The sequence below is a fragment of the Balaenoptera ricei genome, chromosome 5 (genome assembly GCF_028023285.1).
Source record: "Balaenoptera ricei isolate mBalRic1 chromosome 5, mBalRic1.hap2, whole genome shotgun sequence".
Lineage (NCBI taxonomy): Eukaryota > Metazoa > Chordata > Mammalia > Artiodactyla > Balaenopteridae > Balaenoptera > Balaenoptera ricei.
The window spans coordinates 14388993-14409726 of NC_082643.1; the positions used below are offsets into that span (position 1 = coordinate 14388993).

At 33.0% G+C, this 20734-nt stretch overlaps 1 protein-coding gene across 5 annotated transcripts in view; it reads left to right on the forward strand.

The window, feature by feature from the left end:
* The window catches only part of SMARCAD1 (SWI/SNF-related, matrix-associated actin-dependent regulator of chromatin, subfamily a, containing DEAD/H box 1), a 69034-nt gene that overhangs the window by 38098 nt on the left and 10202 nt on the right, over positions 1-20734 (forward strand). For all 5 annotated transcript variants that reach the window (XM_059922422.1, XM_059922421.1, XM_059922423.1 and 2 more), the window contains 7 exons: positions 408-489; positions 1998-2389; positions 11112-11311; positions 16854-16944; positions 19458-19557; positions 20291-20350; positions 20460-20535. In XM_059922422.1, the coding sequence (XP_059778405.1) occupies positions 408-489; positions 1998-2389; positions 11112-11311; positions 16854-16944; positions 19458-19557; positions 20291-20350; positions 20460-20535 (1001 nt within the window). The remainder of the gene's footprint in view (positions 1-407; positions 490-1997; positions 2390-11111; positions 11312-16853; positions 16945-19457; positions 19558-20290; positions 20351-20459; positions 20536-20734) is intronic.

Consider the following 20734-nt stretch of genomic DNA (forward strand, 5'->3'; position numbering starts at 1 on the left):
AGTACATCTGCTAAATTCTGATGAGCTGAATGCAAAGTCTTGTTGCTCTACTGGTTCTTTGCATATGTTCAAATTACATGTTTTGAAGTTGGCAGTTTATAAAAGCCTATCTGCATGTTGCAGTTTAATTGAGCAAACAGTTTTTCATACTCTAGTGTTCAGAGCACCTCATAGCAAGAGTAGAAATGCAAAAACTATCAAGCTTCCTTCCCTTTGAAGAAATTTACAAAAGTGAAATTAAATATACAGAAAGCATTTGTAAAGCAACATAAAAACAAGTGTGAAATAATCAGATGTGAATTCTGTTAAGTTTTCAGGTGATTTACTTATTTTTAAAAGAGTATAAAAGTTTTCAACAAGTTGTTAATTTTAGATTTTTAATAAAAGGATCAACGACTTATTTCTAGGAATTAAGGGAAGTACTCAAGGAACATGAATGGATGTACACAGAGGCTTTAGAATCTTTAAAAGTGTTTGCGGAAGACCAAGGTAATTATCTGTTCTTTGTCATTACAGAAAATTCATACTTCCCAATATATTATATCTTAGTATATAAGAAAATAGCAAACCTATTAGCTAATAACCAGGAAATGGGATTGCATGAGATGTTAGAAACCAGTTCCCAAATGTTTTGGCCTGTTCTTTACTGCAGTGTAGAATGAAACAATAAACATTTTTTTCTATTTGGCTAACTTTTTTTGATAGTTAAGTCTACTTATAAACTACCATGTTTTATTGAGTACAAAAGAAACATTTTTTTTTTACATTTTAACAGCTCTTAGGCTGGTGTCTTATAATCACTGTAACGTAGATGTCCTAGTCTGCACTTACATGAATATCAAAAGCACCAGTATCAGAAACTTATAAGATGCTTATTATCACTGGCATGGAAGACAGTCCCTGATCCCATAGTGGAACATTTTTAACACTAGGCACCAAAGGGTAGAGAAGTAGTGGGGAGGAGTTGAATCACACATGTTTAGTAACATCCTTAAGTAGAAATCAAATAGACTAGCTCTTCTTAATTGCAAAGCCAGCTTTTTAAAAGGCCAACACAATGGCTTTAGGTTTTTTGTTGTTTTTTGCCTGTTTTTAATGAATTATTTTAGGAAATGCTACACAACAAATGCTCTTGGTGGCACAGAGAATGATATTGTGTGGAGAAAAGAAAACCACCAGTATCACTAATTCTGAGTCTGAAAAAAGATTCAGAAGGGAAAGATTATGAATGTGAATAAATGTGAAGACTATTCAATTTATTTTGCTTATTTTTTAATATGTGTACAAGAATGAATGTATGATAATATGCAAGTCTGAAAGCTCTTTGACTAAGTAAAACATAAATATTCTAAATAACAAAATACTGTGTTATAGAGAAACTGTATTTCTTACTAGTACATAAAATAACAGTGTACCTTTGATCACGGGCATCTTAGAAATCCATGGAATATGATAGCGTAATCAGTGATAAAGTAGTGGTGCTTTTTAATAACATATTTAAATGATTTTTGGTAATGATGAACCTAGAATAGTGGGGATGGGTGATGGAAAAATTAGTTATACTATGGATAGTTTTAATTTAGGATGAGCATTATTTTTGCTGCACCCATCAGTTTTGGCCTGGGGGTGGGGCTGCTAAGTAACATCTGGGACATCTTATGTATATGCAGCTGCCATTTATATTCTCAGGATCTTTGATAGAAAATGAGGATTTATATTTAATTTGTTTAAAAAAAGGAGTTGTCACCTATTTTTGAAACTATTTCAATTCATTGTATAACTTCAAATTCTACTTCAGTATTTCTCTTTAAAGTATATCAAGATTTAACAATAAATTATAGTTGAATTCTGTATTAAAAAAAGCATGAATACTTGTTTAAATAATTTTCTTACTTGAAGTTTTATTTAATTTTATCTTTAATGTAGTTATTTAATTTATATTAGTTTATATTTAATTTATATCTTTCTAATGTAGTTATTTTTGTCTTTGTACACAGATATGCAATATGCTTCACCAAGTGAGTTTCCAAATGGAAAAGAAATTTCTTCAAGAAGTCAAAATTTTCCTAAAAACGCAGCTAAAACAAAATTGAAACAGAAATGTTCCATGAAACCACAAAATGGTTTTAACAAGAAACGTAAAAAAAATGTATTTAATCCTAAAAGAGTTATTGAAGACTCTGAATATGATTCAGGTTCTGATGTCGGTAGTTCATTAGACGAGGACTATAGTAGTGGTGAAGAAGTGATGGAGGATGGCTATAAAGGTAAAATTCTTCACTTCCTTCAAGATGCTTCAATTGGTGAACTTACTTTGATTCCTCAGTGTTCTCAGAAAAAGGCTCAGAAGATAACAGAACTCCGGCCCTTTAATAGTTGGGAAGCTCTGGTAAGGCTACATTCTTTTTTTTTCCCCTGTGTGTGTGTATTTAATTCACAGTACCGTTTATAGTCAAGGTATCTTCAGCCCAGGGAAGCATAGATGGGTGGCCTTATCCTGTGTAGAGTCAAACATTACTTTCATTCTAAGCCAATAGTATTTCAAATAGTGTCATATGACCTAATTTTGAATGAATTAAGGGGTGATTTTCCTGAAAAACCCCAAGCGGATTGGCTGGGCATACTGTCACTCATTCTTTTGCATAGAAACTTGGTTCATTTCACTGCAGAAGAAGAAATTAGAGCTTACATTTAGGAAGGAGTTGTTTGCTAGCCTGTTCTGATCGGTTACTACTGAGACACAGTGCAGAAAGCAAGAATGTGGTGGAAGTTTTACTACAACTACTTGAAGAGCAGTAGCAACAACGTCCAGGGGAGCTCCATGATTTAAAATGCCAGCCTAAGTGTTTTATGCTTCACCACAAAAGAAGCAATTGTTTATTTTATTTTTCTTTTAAAAGTGACAGCTCAACCTCTAACATGTTTTTCTTGGTTAAACAACACGGCCATTTTATGGGGTATAGCAGGCTGCAGCGTTTTTAATTGGAAAGATAGAAAAGTGTGTGGAAGCCTAGAATTCAAGCGTTAGGTGAAGGCAAGGCGTAAGCACTGGTAAGTACACTCTGCATGATCATTTTCTGGAATTTCATGTCCTGTAAACAAGTTTTATCTAAAATACCTGTATTTTGAGTTTCATAAATGTCAACAGTCAGCAAATCTTATTCATACAGAGAAATGTAAGAACTCTTGTCTTTTAAAGTTTGCTTCCTATTGTGAAAACGTGGGCTTTTATAGCATGGATTCTAAACAGGCCCTCCTGTGAAAGCAGTATGGATGATTTTTTACAGCTTTAGAATGTGAAGTCACATCAATAGTGACTCTTGATGTTTTATAAATTTTTAGGAAGTTTTATTCCCTAACTTAGGGAGTAAAGTTGCTTTTGTGATTAATCTTATACTTGGGACAAATCTATGTGAACCTAAGTTCCCTTGATGAGTATCTTGAAGTGGCAGGGTGGGAACGTCCCTGAACAATGGTTGTAAATAGCATTTTCTAAAAAATTAAAATATTTGAAAAATATAGAAACATTACTAGTATTTCGTGGCTTTAAAAATAAATAAATAAATAAAGGTATTCGTTTTGCCTAAAGCCTTTGCTTTTCCAGAGAACATCTGTCAAAGCAGGCCCTTTCAAAACTTGTTCAGCTTTGCCTAAGTGATTCATTTGTTAGAGTATTTGCTGACGGGCGTTCTTGTTCTTCTTTTCTTCATTTTCTTCTTTCTTTTAATCTTTAATGGTCTCCTGTGTCATTACAGAGTTGGGTTGCTCGGGCTTGTTGGGATTCTAATTTACTTAATAAGGAATGCAATTATCTGCACCAGTGTGTTTAGTCCCTGTGACTACTTGCCCACATATCTTATAGTAAAAGTAAATTATACCAGAGTTACATGTGCCAGATGCTTTTAAAAATATTCAGCAACTTAACGTGTAGAAAGCATATTTCCCCTACTAATTAATTGGCATAGTTTAAATTAGTCTTGACATGAATTTGGAGATTATGCATTATCTACTTAAACCTCCTATAGCATCTTGCCCTCTTTCTCAAAGTTGAATACAGAGACTATTTTTGCTAGCCATTCATCTAAATGTTGATTATTTTATGTAACAGTTAAAAAGTAAACTTGCCACTTGAGTTTAGCAAATACAGGGCTTAGCTATTCTGAAAAAGTTAGTAAATACAACTTCCTGGAAATGAACAGTTTAGCAAGTCAGTGTATATGAGCTTTGAGTTTTCATTTGTTTAGAACTTTCAGCTTCTACTTTGATTTACTTTAGAATTTTGAATATGACTGATTTAAAGATCAATTTAATGTCTTAAAGTCATCAAAGGAAAGGTCAATATTATGTACATTTTGGTAAAAAAAATATATATATTATATAATTAACTCCTTCCCTATTAATCAGAGAGGCTTGCTAATGTACCTGTGAACTACTTCAAAAATAAACAAAAGAAAAAGCATTTACTTTTGTTTTCATAGCTACTGTTCTTAGAAATTCTTAAGAGAATTAATTGAAATTTTAATTTTGTTCGTCAGTCATACTTTAATGAAAATTACAAGGCATTATATATTAAGAACAATGTGCAAATGTCTAGTAAACTCTTAACATCATTGTTGAATCTTAGTTCAGTCTTCAGGATTGGGGAATTTGGCAGAACTTTAAAGCTCATTAATATTTCATTACAGTGCATACTGAGCCAACAAATCAAAGTAAACACATATATTTTCATTGTGATTTTTTGCTAAAACAGAAGTCTCCATAACATTGATAGGTTAAATGTAATCATTGGTATTTCATTGTGTTATTTTATTATAAAATTAATTTGAATGTGAAAATTATTTTAGCAGTGCCTTTTAAAACAAAAGTTGAGAAGTTGTACATTATGATTATGACTTTATTGTCAAAGAATTACACTTTTAAAAAATTAAAATGCTCTGAGATATTCTAGTCACCCTTATTTTATTTACATGAGGAAAATTTGGTTATTTAATAAGTTCTTTATGTTGAGGGTATTTATGTTTGCAGCTTTATACCCTTTTTAAAAATCAAAATCTAAATAGTGTGTGTCAGATTTTCTTCATAATTTTTCCATTTCTCTTATTTTTCTGCTTCATAGCAGTAAAGTATGTGCTTATGGTAAGAAATCACATCATTAAATCATGTAGACTTTGGAAACAAAGCCAGCCAAAATGTCATTACTTTAAAAATGTGTACTGTTAATGTGCTAAAATTGGGGTTTTTATTGCTAGATTTCACACATTTGATGGCATCAGTTCACCAACCACTTACTGAATTTTTATCTAGCTTTGTGCAAAATAGGGTGGAGATGCTATTACGTCTATGATAATCTTATTATGTTGCATCTTTGTACTTTAATCAGAATCGTAGTGTATACTGATCAAATCAAGATTCATGAATAGCTCATTCATAAATAGCTCAATCTAAAAATTTTTCATATATGCACTTACTTCCTTAACATTTAGAGCAGCATAAATGCAGTTTTCTTTGATTGTTAACCAAGCAACCTGGGTTTACCTCGTGTGGAAACATGACTCTCGTCATTGTGCTGCTCCCATCCACCAGTAACTTAGGCCACAGGTTTTCTTTTCTGCTTTATTGTAAAATGTCTGTCTAAATTTGTGACTCGAAGAATTGTAATGCATACTACTTCCTGATAGGGTGGCTTCAGTAAAGTGTGTGATTACTGTATCCAGGCTTTGTTTTCATTTTTGTTAAGTTTGATAAATATTTATTTTAAAATTATAAATGCATTTTGAGTACTTTGTAGGCTGCTCCCAGGTATTTATAGTATTTAAGACTCCTGTCCTCAATAATGTTACTTCTTAGGTGGGGAATTAAATCTGCTTTTAAACAATTTCCCCCTTCCTGTAGAAATTCAAAATTATTTGTATTGTACGAGTGACACATGGTGGCAAGAGATAGGTACTTCAGTCTGTGACTGTTTTAAAAAGATAAAGACCTTAAAGTAATACTTGACTTTTTAATCAAAGAGATAGTAATCCGGGCCATGTTGATGTTCTTTTTTCATGTAATTATCCAGTTAAGTAGCAGTTACTTTTTATCTCTTTTTTTCCCTTTGAGAAAATAGCTTTATCATTTTTTTGAAGAACGATTTGTTTTCTTTGTCTAAAATTGAAACAGTACATGTGAGAACAAAGAAGAAAATCAAGTTTAGCCAAAATTCTACCGAAGATAATCCCCCACTTAAGACTTTATTTAGCATCCATCTGTTTATGAATATGTTTGTATATTTCATATTATGTGATTAGGATCGTATTTGCTGTGCTCATCAATAACTTTAGACTTACTAGTGGATCCCGCATTTACAGAGTACTTTGTATTTCTTAGGTCTTGTTTTAGTGAAGCTAAGTAACTTACAGGATTGATAAATGCTTTTTGTCTTCAGAAAGCAGTAACATAACAGTAGAATGTTCTTACACCTTTCCTTAGGGGCAGACACCCATTTTCCCTGCCCCACACACACCTAATAAAAATGTTTTGGAATTAAATGTTGGGCTTTTTAAAATGTTTTTATTTTTTTATTATTTATGCGTGTATTTAGATCAACAAGTTAAAAAATTCTACAGGCTTGTTCTCCCTGAAAATCCATATCCATCCCCTTCTCCAGCCTATTTCCTGTACCACAGATAACTGCTTCTACATCTTCTGTCTGATTCTTATCACTTCCATATCTAGGAATATAAAGATAATGCTTTTTTAAAATTTTTCAGTTGCAGGCCTTATCTTTTGACATGACACAGACATTATAGCATTGTGGTAGGATTAGCTCTCTTCTTGCTGTCTGTCTCACCTCACATGCCCATTTCCCATTCCCCATTCCCCAGTCCTACCAATATGTTAATAATGTGGTAAATTTGAAAATCATTTTTTAGTATATGTTGTTAGACTATGCAAATGCCTTTTATAGCTGAGCCATGTAATATACTACATGATTACTTTTTTTCCTTGCTCAGCATTTTGTTTTCCCTACTTATTAGTTGTCTTGGTTTTTGTTTTCTTAGTTTTGTATATACTTATTACTTCAGCTCTAAACTCTTCCCTAGTTGTCTAAATTTCCCCTCAGTTTTTAGACACTTCAGATACTTTATCAGTTTCATCTTCTTGAAAAAGTCTCTTCTGGAGTCTTATGACCTGCGGTAGGGGATCAGCTGTGACATTGGAATCTCATTTCCCCAACATCCTGAGAAATGTTGTTTTTCTCTCTGTGTTGGTTCTCTTGTTTCAGGATTCCATTCATGCCTCTTTATTTATTCCATTGGTTTTGTAAATACCATACATGAGAGTGGGTAAATAATATAGTGGAGCTAGATGGCCTGGTTTTGAATCCCAATTCTGACATTTTCTAGCAACTTACAAGACCTTAAGCAAGTTCTCTCTCTGTTCCTGTATTTCTTCCTCTCTAAGTGGAGTGTAATTATGGTACTGACCTCTGGAGAAGGCTAAGGATTAAATAAAGTAAGTGCCCGTTCAATTGTCTGTCTCTTAAAAAATGTTAGCTGCAGATATCCACAATATTTTGTGTTGGAAGTGTTGTATATATTATTAGTGAAATGTTAAGAAATGATTATAGTTTTCTACTCTCCCCCAAAATCAGTTCTAGTCATATTGAGTCAAACTTTTTTGGATCAAATCATTTTTCTCTCTCTCTTTTTTTTAACCCCCTCTGTGCTTTTTAAACAGATTTATGACTGGTTACATTACCCACAATATATTAAGACTACATTTTTCAGCCTCCCTTTGGCGATTTGACAAATTCCTGTCCAGTGAGATGTAAGCAGAAGTATACCGTGATTTTTGGAAAGCGTCCTTAAAGGATCTCTTCTTCCTGTTGGTTGAGATGTCAGTGTGACGAGGACTCACAGGTTGAGGATATTGAAGCAACAAAGTAGAAGAATTCTTGATCTTGGAACCACTGTACCAGATCTGAACTGCCCCCTGGGGTCTTCATTTACATGAGAGAGAAATAGACTTATGTTTTAGTTAAACCCCTGATGTTTTGGGTTTACTGTCAGCCATAACTGAACTTAATGCTAGCAAATTTATCAAACAATGAAACTTTTTCCTCGAAAATCTGTCTGCTGATGTCGTGCATTCATGAACAGTGTATCACTACTAGATAGATCTAAATTCTAAACCAGCAGCAATAATTTGGATCATCTCTAATGTTGGTTGGCTTGTATGGAAAGAGGATAAAGAGAGTGGGAAGCCTCAGGGAGTTAAATTGAAACTTTGACTTCAGAAATAACCAAAATGTCAGGTTCATTAAAAGTCTCAATCAAACTGTTGCAGCATCATGAAGTAAGAGTTGCTTTTTGCACACCCCTTCATTGCCCCTACAAAAGTATCAAACATAAAAATTAGAATACTAAATGAACCCTCATGTACTTATCACCAGGTTCAGTACCAGCTTATGTCTGACCTTGTTTCATCTATCCTCTCCGTCCCCCCCTCCCCACCTCCCTTTCCCTCTCTCTCTCTCTCTCCCCCCCCCCCCTCCCCCCTTCCTGTAATATCTTCGGTGAAGAAACTGGATCATTTGTTCTATAGCTTCCCACTCTGGGCTTTTCTGGTTATATTTTCTGTGGAATTAGGATTAGAATTAAATGCTCCCATCAGTACTATTACATGGTTGGTGATACGTTCTTTCATCAGGAAACGGTAATGTCTGGTTGTTTCTTTTTTTTCTAATGTATGTTTCTCTCTTACTTCTCTAGGTTCTGACATACTGAATTGATCTTCTTTGAGTCAAAACAGTTCTTTCTGATTTCTGGACTTCCTAGATCCTAGATTATATTACTCTCCTTGTGAAAAGTACCCATGAAATTTTGTTTTTTCCCTTATAATACCAGTTGTTAAGACTTAAAATTGTATGTTGCATGTCTTTCCCAATGACTATAAACCACACGAGAACAAGGGACTATGTCTGTATACCAGGTACTTTCACCATCCAGGTTAGTACTGAACTACAAAAGAAAAGAAAAAAAAAAAAAACAACACAATACATGGCAATTGGTTACAGAAAAAAGGGTTTTTGTTTTTTAACTTTTTATTTTACATAGGAGTATAGCCGATTAACAATGCTGTGATAGTTTCATGTGCGCAGCAAAGTGACTGAGCCATACGTATACATGTATCCTTTCTCCCCCAAATTCCCCTCCCATCCAGGCTTCCACATAACATTGAGCAGAGTTCCCTGTGCTCTACCGTAGGTCCTTGTTGGTTATCCATTTAAATATAGCAGTGCGTACATGTCAATCCCACCCTTCCCCCCTGTGTTTTTTAACTTTTAAGGGTTTTTTTTGTTTTGTTTTGGGAAGTACTAGTTTTAGTGAAGAGAAGAGCATAGACATTGGAATCTTTTATCCTGCTTTGTGACCTTGGAAATTGAATCTTATTCATCCAGAACTGGTGGACTGATCTTGCAGTTGTGAGGACTTAATGAGTTAGTGAATAAAAGACACCTAGTAGTTTCTGGCACATACAAAGCACACAATATGTGTTCCTTCTTTTTTTTTCCCGGTTATTCTTGTTGGTTCTCTCACACACATAACATATCGCAAACACACATACCCCACAATAGACATGAGATTGGTTTTTTGGCCTATAATTTTGGGGTTCCATTTAAAAATAAAAATATTTTAATTAAAAGTTCTGGTAGAACCTCATTAAAATCTTCAAGGCACTGATTCTTACATAGCCTGTTCTTTATGTGTAAATCTTTTCCCTGGAAAGTACAGAGTGGGAGGTTACATTGTGATTATGAATGTTGTCCTTGTGAAAATACAAAGTAGTGTACAAATCACTTTATTTCACAATGCGATTTTGTGGCATGCTAAGTTTTTGGTTTGTTTTGTTTTTTATTCCTGCAGTACAGTAATAACATGGCTTTGGAATAGATGAGTAAGTTTCATTTCTACCAACCTACTCTAGGTTAGATATGAAAAATACATGTTATTATAAACTGCATTTTTTATGAAATTTTCTTAGTATATCCTCTAAGTATTGAATTTCTATTGCTTGAGCTTCTCTGTGAACTTAGAAATACTGTGTTCATGGGGATTATTTAGAGTTGTTAATGAGATTCTTGTCATAACTTGAAAGAATATGCTAAATATGATACCATGAATCAAAACCATGTGTGGCTTTATTCTAACAGGTGGTTTTAGTTTAGTTTCCTTTATTCTGTCTGGATTATGGTATTTTTCTTTTTGCCCAACAAACAGCTTTCAAATAGCTACTGGGCTTTTTTCTAATCCTTTACACTAAAAATACTTTTTTGTACAGTTCTTCAGGATTTATTTTTTTCAGCTATCTATTTGGGAAAATTCTAATTCTGTTACAGCTTTTACCTTGTAAAGTATTCAGTGTCTCCTTTAGAAAAATAAATACAAATAAATTTTGAAAGAAGTTCTGAGTTTTCATACAAACCCATTTATACAAGTCTTGTATTGAAATTGATACTATTCTTAAGTTTTATCAAATTATTGAATTGGTCACGGTATACTTTTGATTCACGCAATATCTTTCCAAGTAGTAGTAGTCTCAGTTTAGAGTAAAATATCAAGTGACAAATAATAATTGGAGTTTTGAAAGCTTGAGGGGTTGTACTTTGATGATAGATAGGGCAAAGTATGTTTTAGGAAAATAAATCTTATATTCATAGGAAGTGACAAAAATGGAGGCAAGAGATCTAGTATGCAGTTTTTATATCTGGCACTATTACCTTTGGTAATAGTCATAAATCCGAGGTTTTGAAGACAAAACCTGATCGGAGACATTAACAATTATTTTAGAGTTTCTCCCATAAGAGAACAGCTACCAGGGTCAAGGTAGCCAGCTTGGGATTGTGCGTTTTGAGGAGAAAGGTATGTTTTATTTCAACATGATGAGTTTGAGGTGACAGTAGGATTTATCAAACTGAAATGTGATAATGCAAATGCAGGTTCTCTTCACATTTGATTAAGGTCATTAGTAAAAGTTTAACAAACTTTTTTCCCTCACAGAGAAAGAAATTGGCTCCCTATTTACTAGATCTGAACTGTTAAATTATTTTTCTTTTCATGCCATAGTTCACAAAGATGTCCAAAACGAATGGCTTATCAGAAGATTTGATATGGCACTGTAAAACACTGATCCAAGAAAGGGATGTAGTTATAAGGCTTATGAACAAATGTGAAGACATTTCAAATAAATTGACAAAACAAGTTACCATGCTCACTGGAAATGGAGGTGGATGGAACATAGAGCAACCCTCCATTCTAAACCAAAGGTAGTGCTTGTTGTGTGTACCTATTCATTATTTTATCTCAGTTGTATAGAGATGTTGAATTGATTCCTGTATTGTGCCTAGGAAACTTAAATGTGGACACGGTAGGAAAACTAATGTTTAAAAGGGAAACCCAGGGTTTCCTGTAATGGCACGTAAGTGGTGTATGAATTGTTTTTCATTGATCACCACCCCCTCTCCCCCCAGTCAGGATATCTTACTCCATTATCACGTTGTGAATTAGAGGGAGGAGATATTATGGTCTTATATAACCTATGTTTTCCTTGTCTGATGACAGATAATTTCATATATAATCACAGAAGCTGAAAAGGTGGTTTTTTAGGTACCTCTTTACTTAATTTAGTGCTTCAGAGAGTTGGCTGCTCAACTGCATCAGTGTAAAAATTTGTCTTCGTTCAATTTCTTTTTGCTCGTAAGTGAAATGATTGAAGTATCCTATATATGTGATTAAATGCTTTCAAAAGCCCAAAATTTTTAATCTTTTTGAGGTAAAAACACATAAAAATTGAAAAGGACACTTTTATTAAATAGATTATATAAGGAAAAATTATTAAAAAGTGTGTATTTAAAAAGTATATTACCCGAACGGCTACTGTCAGTAAAATACCTTGTCCGAGTGCTTGCAAAAAATAAACACTAAATTATTTTCACTAAAAAATTTGTCCAACAGCCAGAACGTATGAAAACGGCGTTTTGTAATTGTGAACACCCCTCCTTTGCATGATGTTGGGATATGGCGGGCGGGGGATTGTTTTGAACTTCTTTTAAAAGTTTATTTTCAGGTTGTCTGGGAACTCAGAACTGTTCAGAATGCTTCCTTTTTTAAAAAAAGTATAAAATTGTTTACTGTGATATACATACAGAGGCAAGAACATGGAAACAGTCAAAGTTTCTAAGATCCGAGACTAGTTAGAATGATTTATGGTATATCCATACTCTGCAGTGTTAATGTAATTTTTAAAATGAATTATTTCTGTTCAAAATATTTCTGATAGGTATTTAATAAGATTAGCACTAGGGTCTCATTAAAATTATTTACCCTAGTTGGTGATTTTATATACTTCTTCTGATATTTTTCTCAGTTAATGATCAAAGCACATTTGCTGATCATTGGTTAATTAAAAGTCAAGATATGAAAAAAAAATCAAGATACGGTTACTGGCCTTTAATAGTAAGCTACAATCTTTTCTGTGCCCTTCTAGGGTGCTATGGGATGGTGTAGGGAAACGTGATGCAGTTCCCACAAAGAAGCTCTTTTCTCTGTTGCATAGAAAGAACTATGACCATGTCAGCAAATTCATCTCCTAAAAGTGTAGTTGGAGCTGCTCCTTCTTGTTCTACAGCATTGGATATGGGGAGTTCTTCACTCTACAAGGCTTACCCAGTTGAGTCTACTTTATCATAATTTGGAGTTTAAAAAATCAAGTGCTTTATTGCATCACTTAAAAAATTTCTCTCTTAAACCCACATCCACAAAGTCCTATTACTTGTAAATAGTATGATCAGGTAATAAAGCTATCCTTTTCATTAGACTGAGGATTTTTTAAATGAAATATTAAACAGGTGAGAAAAATAGTTTTGGGGGTTTTTTAGGTGCTTCTTGGATCTAGTCCCAAAGTACAACTTCTGAAAACCTGTATAGATAGTCTCTTTGGAGTTTATTTAAATGCACTTTTAGGGGGTGAAATTTGTTGTCTTGGTTTTTGTTTTTAGCCAATGTAAGTTGCACAAGCAACTTGCAGATTTTTACTTGGTATAACTGGCCAAGCATAATGGCTGCTTAGTATAGAAACATTTAAAGTACTTTTCCCACAGAGGAAAATATTAAACTATCCTAATGAATAAGCTGTTGTGCTTTTGCTTAACAGAACAAATTCTTTATAGTAAAGTTTATTTTGAAGCAAAATTATATTAACTATTTTCCTATTAGAAATTTTTAAGAATTATAACAGAAGAAAAATAGCCTTCTAGAGATAAAAGAAATACACACATGCTGTAACTCCCTGTTAAAAATAAAGTCTTTGCAAGGGAAAAAATTCTCATATGTGTCTCAAAACCATTACATTCATAATGTTTATTTTAAAATGTCAAAACTAAAATTACCTTAAGTTAAAATATAATACAATGAGGAAAAAGTAAAAAAAAAAAAAACACCTCAGTATTTCTCCTGTTTTATTCCTATCATAGATGTAGCCATCTCTCAAGCTTCAGCGGCTTATCTAGAATTTATCAGCTTTAAACTGTTTTAACTGAAAAGGTTTATCACATGTTCAGTATAAAATAATGTTTAATTATGCGTGTCCTGTCTTTTTCGGGGCTAAATCTACTAACGTTCTTCTGATCTTGTTCCTCCTCAGCTGGCCAGGATGATTCCATATCCTGTTTCTAAACAGTTGCTGTGAAACCATTTGATGTGAATGCAAATCAGTAGTGCAGATGTGTTGACTAACTCAGAGTACTATGATATAAACATTTTAGTAGTTTGGATACTACTATTAGTATAAACTGTTATTGTGGTAGTATTTTCAGCATTCATGACATACTTAAGGGACATAAATTTTTGGTCAACTAGCATCCCTAATCTGTTTCATATGAACTACTTCAAGAAGTTTCTCTAGCCCTCTATTCCTGCATTTTAAACTTAAATTTAGCACATTGTATATACTCCAGTTTTCTACTTCAGGCCTTTCTCACCTTTCAGAATAATTTTGATACTAGTTTTCTCTGACAGGAAATTTAAACCCAATTTAATTTTCACTCTGAAAAGAAATTTTAGTAACTCTCTGGAAGGATTTTTTTTTTTTCCCCCGACAAAACAAGTAACTTTAAAATAACATGCTACCTCATCTTCTTTCATGACCTCAGAAAATCTTAAAATCACTTTTTTCCTCATTGGGAGGTAAGAAAACCTTCAGTTTAACGATATTTGTAGTCCCCTTTTGAAAAGAGATCACTTACCTAATTCAAAAGGCCCGGGCTATAGTTCTTGCCATTTGGATAACCCTGAGCAGATTACATTCTTATTTGTAAACTAGTGGGTGGGGTTCATATGCAATCACAAAAATTGTTACAAAACTCTTGAATGTCAAAAGTAATGGAAGGTATGATTGTATAGCAGCTAAATATTAGCGCCTGCTAGAGAAAGAATATAAGCTGCCCTGTTTTAAAACTTGTCTTAACAAGTGAATTGGAAAGCTGTTTGCCAGAACTACATTCTCAATGATCCTCTTGCTTTCTGAAAAAAGGATATGTTATGGGCAGCACTATTGTGACACTAAGCAACAGAAAGTTACTTGTAATTTAGGTAAATCTAGCAGAGGAGCAAGTACACACACATACACACTTATATTTTTAAAACAAACACTTCAATGTAACAGAGGTATTTAATGTCCTGATCAAAACAGCTACCATAGCTGCTTTGTGAATGTGGATGAAACAATTTTATTTGAATGAAAAATTCAATGCTTCTCAAAATTTCCTCGTCACTTTTTAAAATTTTATGTATAGTGAAGAATATTTTAATAGTTAGACTCGTTCTCAACATGTGTTGGTGATACATACATTCAGTAATTTTTGTTTGTTAAGAATATTTCTTGGCTATTTGTGATAAATTTACATTGGGGTAGCATGTTGGCCCTTGGGATGCATTTATAAGTGATGTAATATGCCTGCCTTACCAAGTTTCATCATTTTCGTGGAATGTGAACCTTAATGTGTGGGGGACGACTAAGACGGTAGGAAAGACTCAGGAAAACAATGAAAATTCTATTTAAAAATAGGAAGTTTTGACTGTAGAGTAGGTGGGCCAGAGAGAGAAAACTTTCATGTTTGCTGTTTAGTGATTAGGGGCTGGATCAGAACTGGATTGGGTACCAGCTCTGCCAGTGCAGACATGCATTTGGGCAGCTGGGACCTTGGGCAAGTTTCTTAACTGCTCTGAATCCCAGAGAGAGCTTCTCATCTCTAAATGGAGATGATGACAATAATAGTATCTACTTTATAACGTAGATTAAATAAAGTAATAATGCATGTAAAGTATAGTGTCTAGAATTCCAATATTAGCATTTACTCTACCAGTATAGTAGAATTTATTTGGACCTGAAAATTAAAATGTCTATGATAATATTCTATTTATTATTACTTTCATAGTGGCATAGAAATTATATTGGCCAAGAAGGCAAAGACATTTTAAAAAATGAACTGTAAAGACTTCAGCAATACTGCTGATTTTTCCTACCTATACTTTTAATTTTTTCAAATGAGAACCGTTTTATAGATTGTGTACCCCACAGTTGAAACATAGATTCTGATTTAAGATGGATATCTTTCTACCTCACCTCTTTGTTCCCTGTTCTAATTAAAGTGTCTTGATTTCAGAATTTGACCCCTTAACCATTTATCAGAGCCATTTATCAGAACCATTTATCAGACCCCTTCTCTATGTGCAGTTAGGATCTGTGTAACAGGAAATGAAGGGGATAGGATAAAAGCTGTAGAGTGAGAAGCATGGCCTTGTCCTAAGTTTTCATGTTAATGTGGGGTTTATGCTTCCCTAGTGAGTATAAGAATAAGCTTTTGCATGAGATAGACTTTTCTGAGTTAAAATCTTAGCCATAAGACTTTGTAGCTATGCAACCTCAGGCAAATTACTGAGCCTCGGGTTTTTTCATCTGTTAAAAAATAACTACCTTAATAGCATATTAAAAGATTGAATGAGGTGATGCTAGAAAATGATATTTTTGTATATCTGTATATAATAGATGTTCAGTAAATAACTGCTATTAGTTTTTAACCACTTGAACTTTTAGAAAAAACTAACCATTTCGTCCATTAGACCCCTTCCATGTTGCCATCCAAGCAAGTTAGTCCCAGGGATTAGTCTGTTTACATGTTCACAAATTAAATAAGATTTTTGACACATGCCTGCTGCTTTCTACTCACTGATATTTATTGATGCCTAGCAAATTTACATTTATATGTAGTTCAAACATAAATACACACATACATACATCCTCCAGAATTACACATACCAGTGATATTAGAGGTGATTGGCATTCAGTCAGAAAGTTTTATTAAATCAGCCTGGCAAAGTAGCAAATTATGCGTATGTTTTTGTTCTAATACTTTAAGTTCCTTACTGTGCTAATATTCAAATCAGTACAATACATTTTTCTAGAGTATAAATATTAGTAATATGTTATCATAGTTAATATTCTGATCATTTATGGAATTAATTTGGTGGCATTACATTATGACTGAATATGAAAATTTTTTTTGTAATTCTTATTGCCAGAAACAACAAATACAGAATAAAATTTGAGAGGTTTTTTAAAATGTATTATGTTTTGGGTTCATTTTCTTAAGTAAGTGTAAATAGCTTTTAACAGTAAGTTAAAAGGTAAGACTAGACCTAGATACTTCAGTTTTTTTGTGCATTGCAAACCTAAACCTCTTCTCAGAAAACTAGTAGAGAAAACTAACAGAGGTATAAATCTATAATATCTGGTAACTCTCTCTTTACCAGTTTGTCACTCAAGCCCTATCAGAAGGTTGGTTTGAATTGGCTGGCATTGGTACATAAGCATGGACTGAATGGCATTTTGGCAGATGAAATGGTAAGTGGTACTCTGTTTCTAGGATTTATCATTAATAAGCATCCTTGCTGTCACTCAAAAGATGAAAATTTCCCTTGACCCTGTTAGTTTATTGCTCTTACCAAAGTATAATCCCTCTCACTCCTCTCAGTTTTCTGTTGCTTGTCTTAGTTCTAACCTCCTTACTTCCCCCTCAAAAATGAAAATAGGTTTTTTGTCTTTCTCATCAAATTAATAAATAAATGTGTTTTTAAAATTAGATGTTACATAAAAATACACAGGAAAAAAAACAAAATCACACATCATCCTGCCATCTTAAAGTAAGTACTATTTTGGTGTATATCTTTTTCCAGAATATTTTCTTCTGAAGGTGTGTGTTTGTGCATGCATACATACATACACATATACATATATATGTTATATTAAAAGAGATTTTACTACATGTGCTTTTCTATAGCTCCCTTTAAAATTTATCATAGATGCCTGTCCTTGTTAGTAAATAAATCTACACGTTTATCATCACCATCATTTCAGTCATTTTACTTTTATTAGATGTTTCTGAGTTTCTTTTCTTTTCCAAATCACATTTGACTTGAAGGTAAGCTTAGGAAGTTCATTACAGCCAGTAGTCCAAGTATTGTCATGTAGAAACTTGACCTTTAATCTAACCTTTACCTTCCTTCCTCCAACTATGCTTTTTAAAAAGTGTTTATTATAAATGAGTCGTGTTCAGTGGAGAAAATGTTTATTGAATATATGTATTACATTGTGTATTAGTTTTCCAAAATAAAAATTAACAAAGATAATAATCCTTGTTCTCTAGCTAGCTTCTAGTAAAATAATCTTTAGTTTTTCAAGACAGTTTGCACACATACCTCATACTGTCGTTAAAACAGAGATGCTATTTATCTAATAGAAAAGTGAATAATATATGCAGAATTTCAAAATAGTTAGAAATTACATATAGAATATAGAGTAGTACAGTTGTGGAAACTGGACTTGGAAATCAAATCTGGGTTCTGGGTACCAAATTTGCCTTTCGTGGGCTGTGTAATCCTTAACAAATGACCTAATCTCTCAGAGCCAATATTAATAAAACATATGTAATTCCTGTATCATAAGATTATATTTGGTATCAAATGAGGTATATTATGTGAAAATGTTTTTGTAACCTGTAAAGTACAATACTTATGATAAGGTAGTGTCTGCTAGGGCTTCCCTAACAAAATACTGAAGACAGTGTGGCTTAAACAACAGAAATTTATTTCTCACAGTTCTGGAGGCTGGAAGTCTAAAATCAAGGTGTTGGCAGGTTTGGTTTCTCTTGAGGCTACTCTCTTTGGTTTGCAGATGGACACCTTGCTGTGTCCTCACATGGCTTTTACTCTAGATACATCCATCTCTTCTTTTATGATAGAAGTTGGGTCCCTACCCTTGTGACTTTATGATAACTTTACTTATCTCTTTAGAGGCTCTATCTCCAGATAAACCCCAACATTGGGAGTTAGGGCTTCAACATGTTTGGGGTTGGAGGCAATTCACTTCCTAACAGTTGGCAATGTTTAGCTCTCCTAAGGAGCTATACTTCCTCAGGAGCCTTTTTTTTTTTTTTTAATGCAATACTTTATTGGTGTATAATTTACTTGAAATAAAATGCACAAATGTTCAGCTCAGTGACTTTTTACATATATGTACACCCATGTGACTGTCTCTGAGATAAACATTTCCATCATCCTAGAAAGTTCCCTTATGCGCCTTTTCAGTCATTACCACCACTACTATTCTGACACCTATCACTATAGAATAATTTTTTTCTGATTTTGAACTTTATATAAATAGATCCATACAGTATATACTGTTTGTTTCTGGTTCATTTGGAGCATAATAAAGTTACTAAGATTCATCCTCTTCTTACATGTATCAGTAGTTTGGTTTTTGGTTTTTTTTATTGGCTTGTGGTAGTTCATGGTATAAATACGCTACAATTTGTTTATCTGTTCTCCTGTTGATGGCAGTTTAGATTATTTCCAGTGTGTGGCTATTATAGTAAAACTGCATCGATATTCTTACCCAAGTCTTTTTGTGGGCATATGCTCTCATATCTCTTGAATATATTTTTAGGAGTGAAATTGCTGGGTAATAGGATAGGTGTGTGTTCAGCTCCAGTTAGTCATTGGAACGTCATTCTCCATCCATCCAGTATGTATTAAATAGTAGCTTTATATTAACAGTTACCAAAATTATATCCTTTGTATGCAAGCAGAGGTCTTCCATATTAATGTGTATTACATATTAACTAGCAGTTAAAATACATTCCTACTCTTAACTAAGTTGTAGTATCACTTGGAGATTATCATCTGTTTTATGTGTTATTGAGAACTAAGAATATAGTAGAAATTCTCCTAGAGTTGGATGGGGAATCATAAATAAATAAAACCAGAAATATTCTTTTTCCTTTCATTTTCCCAATATTTATTTGGGTTTTTTGTTTGTTTTTAAATTTAGTATATTGTCTTTTAAACTTTTCATTTTAGGGCCTGGGAAAAACTATTCAAGCGATTGCCTTCCTAGCGTACCTCTATCAGGAGGGTAATAATGGTCCTCATTTGATTGTTGTTCCAGCATCAACTATAGGTTTGTAATACTGTGGACAGCTTTACTTGACTCAGTAGTATTTTATACAAGGGGAAGAAAAACCATGTGTACGTGTGTGTTTGTGTGTGTGTGTGTGAGATTTCTTAGTTTGTGAAAGTGAATATTCATTTCTTTGGTTTCCTTACACTTTTCACCCCTTTGCATATGTGTGTTTGATTATACTGGAAGTCTTTTTAAAGAAAATAACTCCAATATAAGTCAGTTATTCAGCTTATTATATAGATTATAAATTATTATAGATCATGTACCATTTGAAGAGATCATTTGTTTTCATAATACTTTTAAGTTGTTTTCATGAGTAATTTAAGAGAAACACTTTGAATTTATAATTAAACATTTATTAAGAAAGAATATATGCAGTTCATCCCCACTCAAATTACTTTCATTCTTTCTTGATTGAATGTAGAGTAGAGTAAGAATGTATGTATGAATGTACCAAAAAAAAAAAAAATCCTCTTTAAATTGGAAATTAATAATCACCTCTAAATATAATGGTTGGCCTTCTTCTCTTCATTTTGATGCCACGTCAAAATCTCAAAGTCATTTTAATCATCAAGAGTAAAATTGTGAGGAGTCTGTGATTTTTAAAAATTATCTTCTATTATTTTATAAAAATAATTTCTGGGTAGAACTTCTCAGACTTTAGTGTTCATTTCAGTGCACACGTCTACCTGTTGTAGCAGGTGCAACTAATATCTCTTTTGTTTCATAGATAACTGGCTAAGGGAAGTTAATTTATGGTGCCCCACTTTAAAGGTGCTCTGTTACTATGGTAAGAATATGTCATTATGCTTTTAACTTTGGAGACTTCTTTAAAATCTTAGCATACAGTAAAGTACAATAAATACAATCAGTGTGTGTGTGTCATTTTTAAATTCTAGGTTCTCAAGAAGAACGTAAACAAATTAGATATAACATTCATAGTAAATATGAAGAATACAATGTAATCGTGACCACGTAAGTATTGAGAAAAAATTTTTTTGGAAAAATAATTTTGTGCATCATCTTAAATTTTTAAAAAATGTTTAAAAAATATTAGTAGTAAAATAAAAGAGTTTATGCTAAGAACTATGCAACAAAAGCAATAGAATGAGTTATGTTGAAGATTCAGGCATTTTTCAGTTTGGTGTATGCTACGATGATAGCAGTCTTTTGT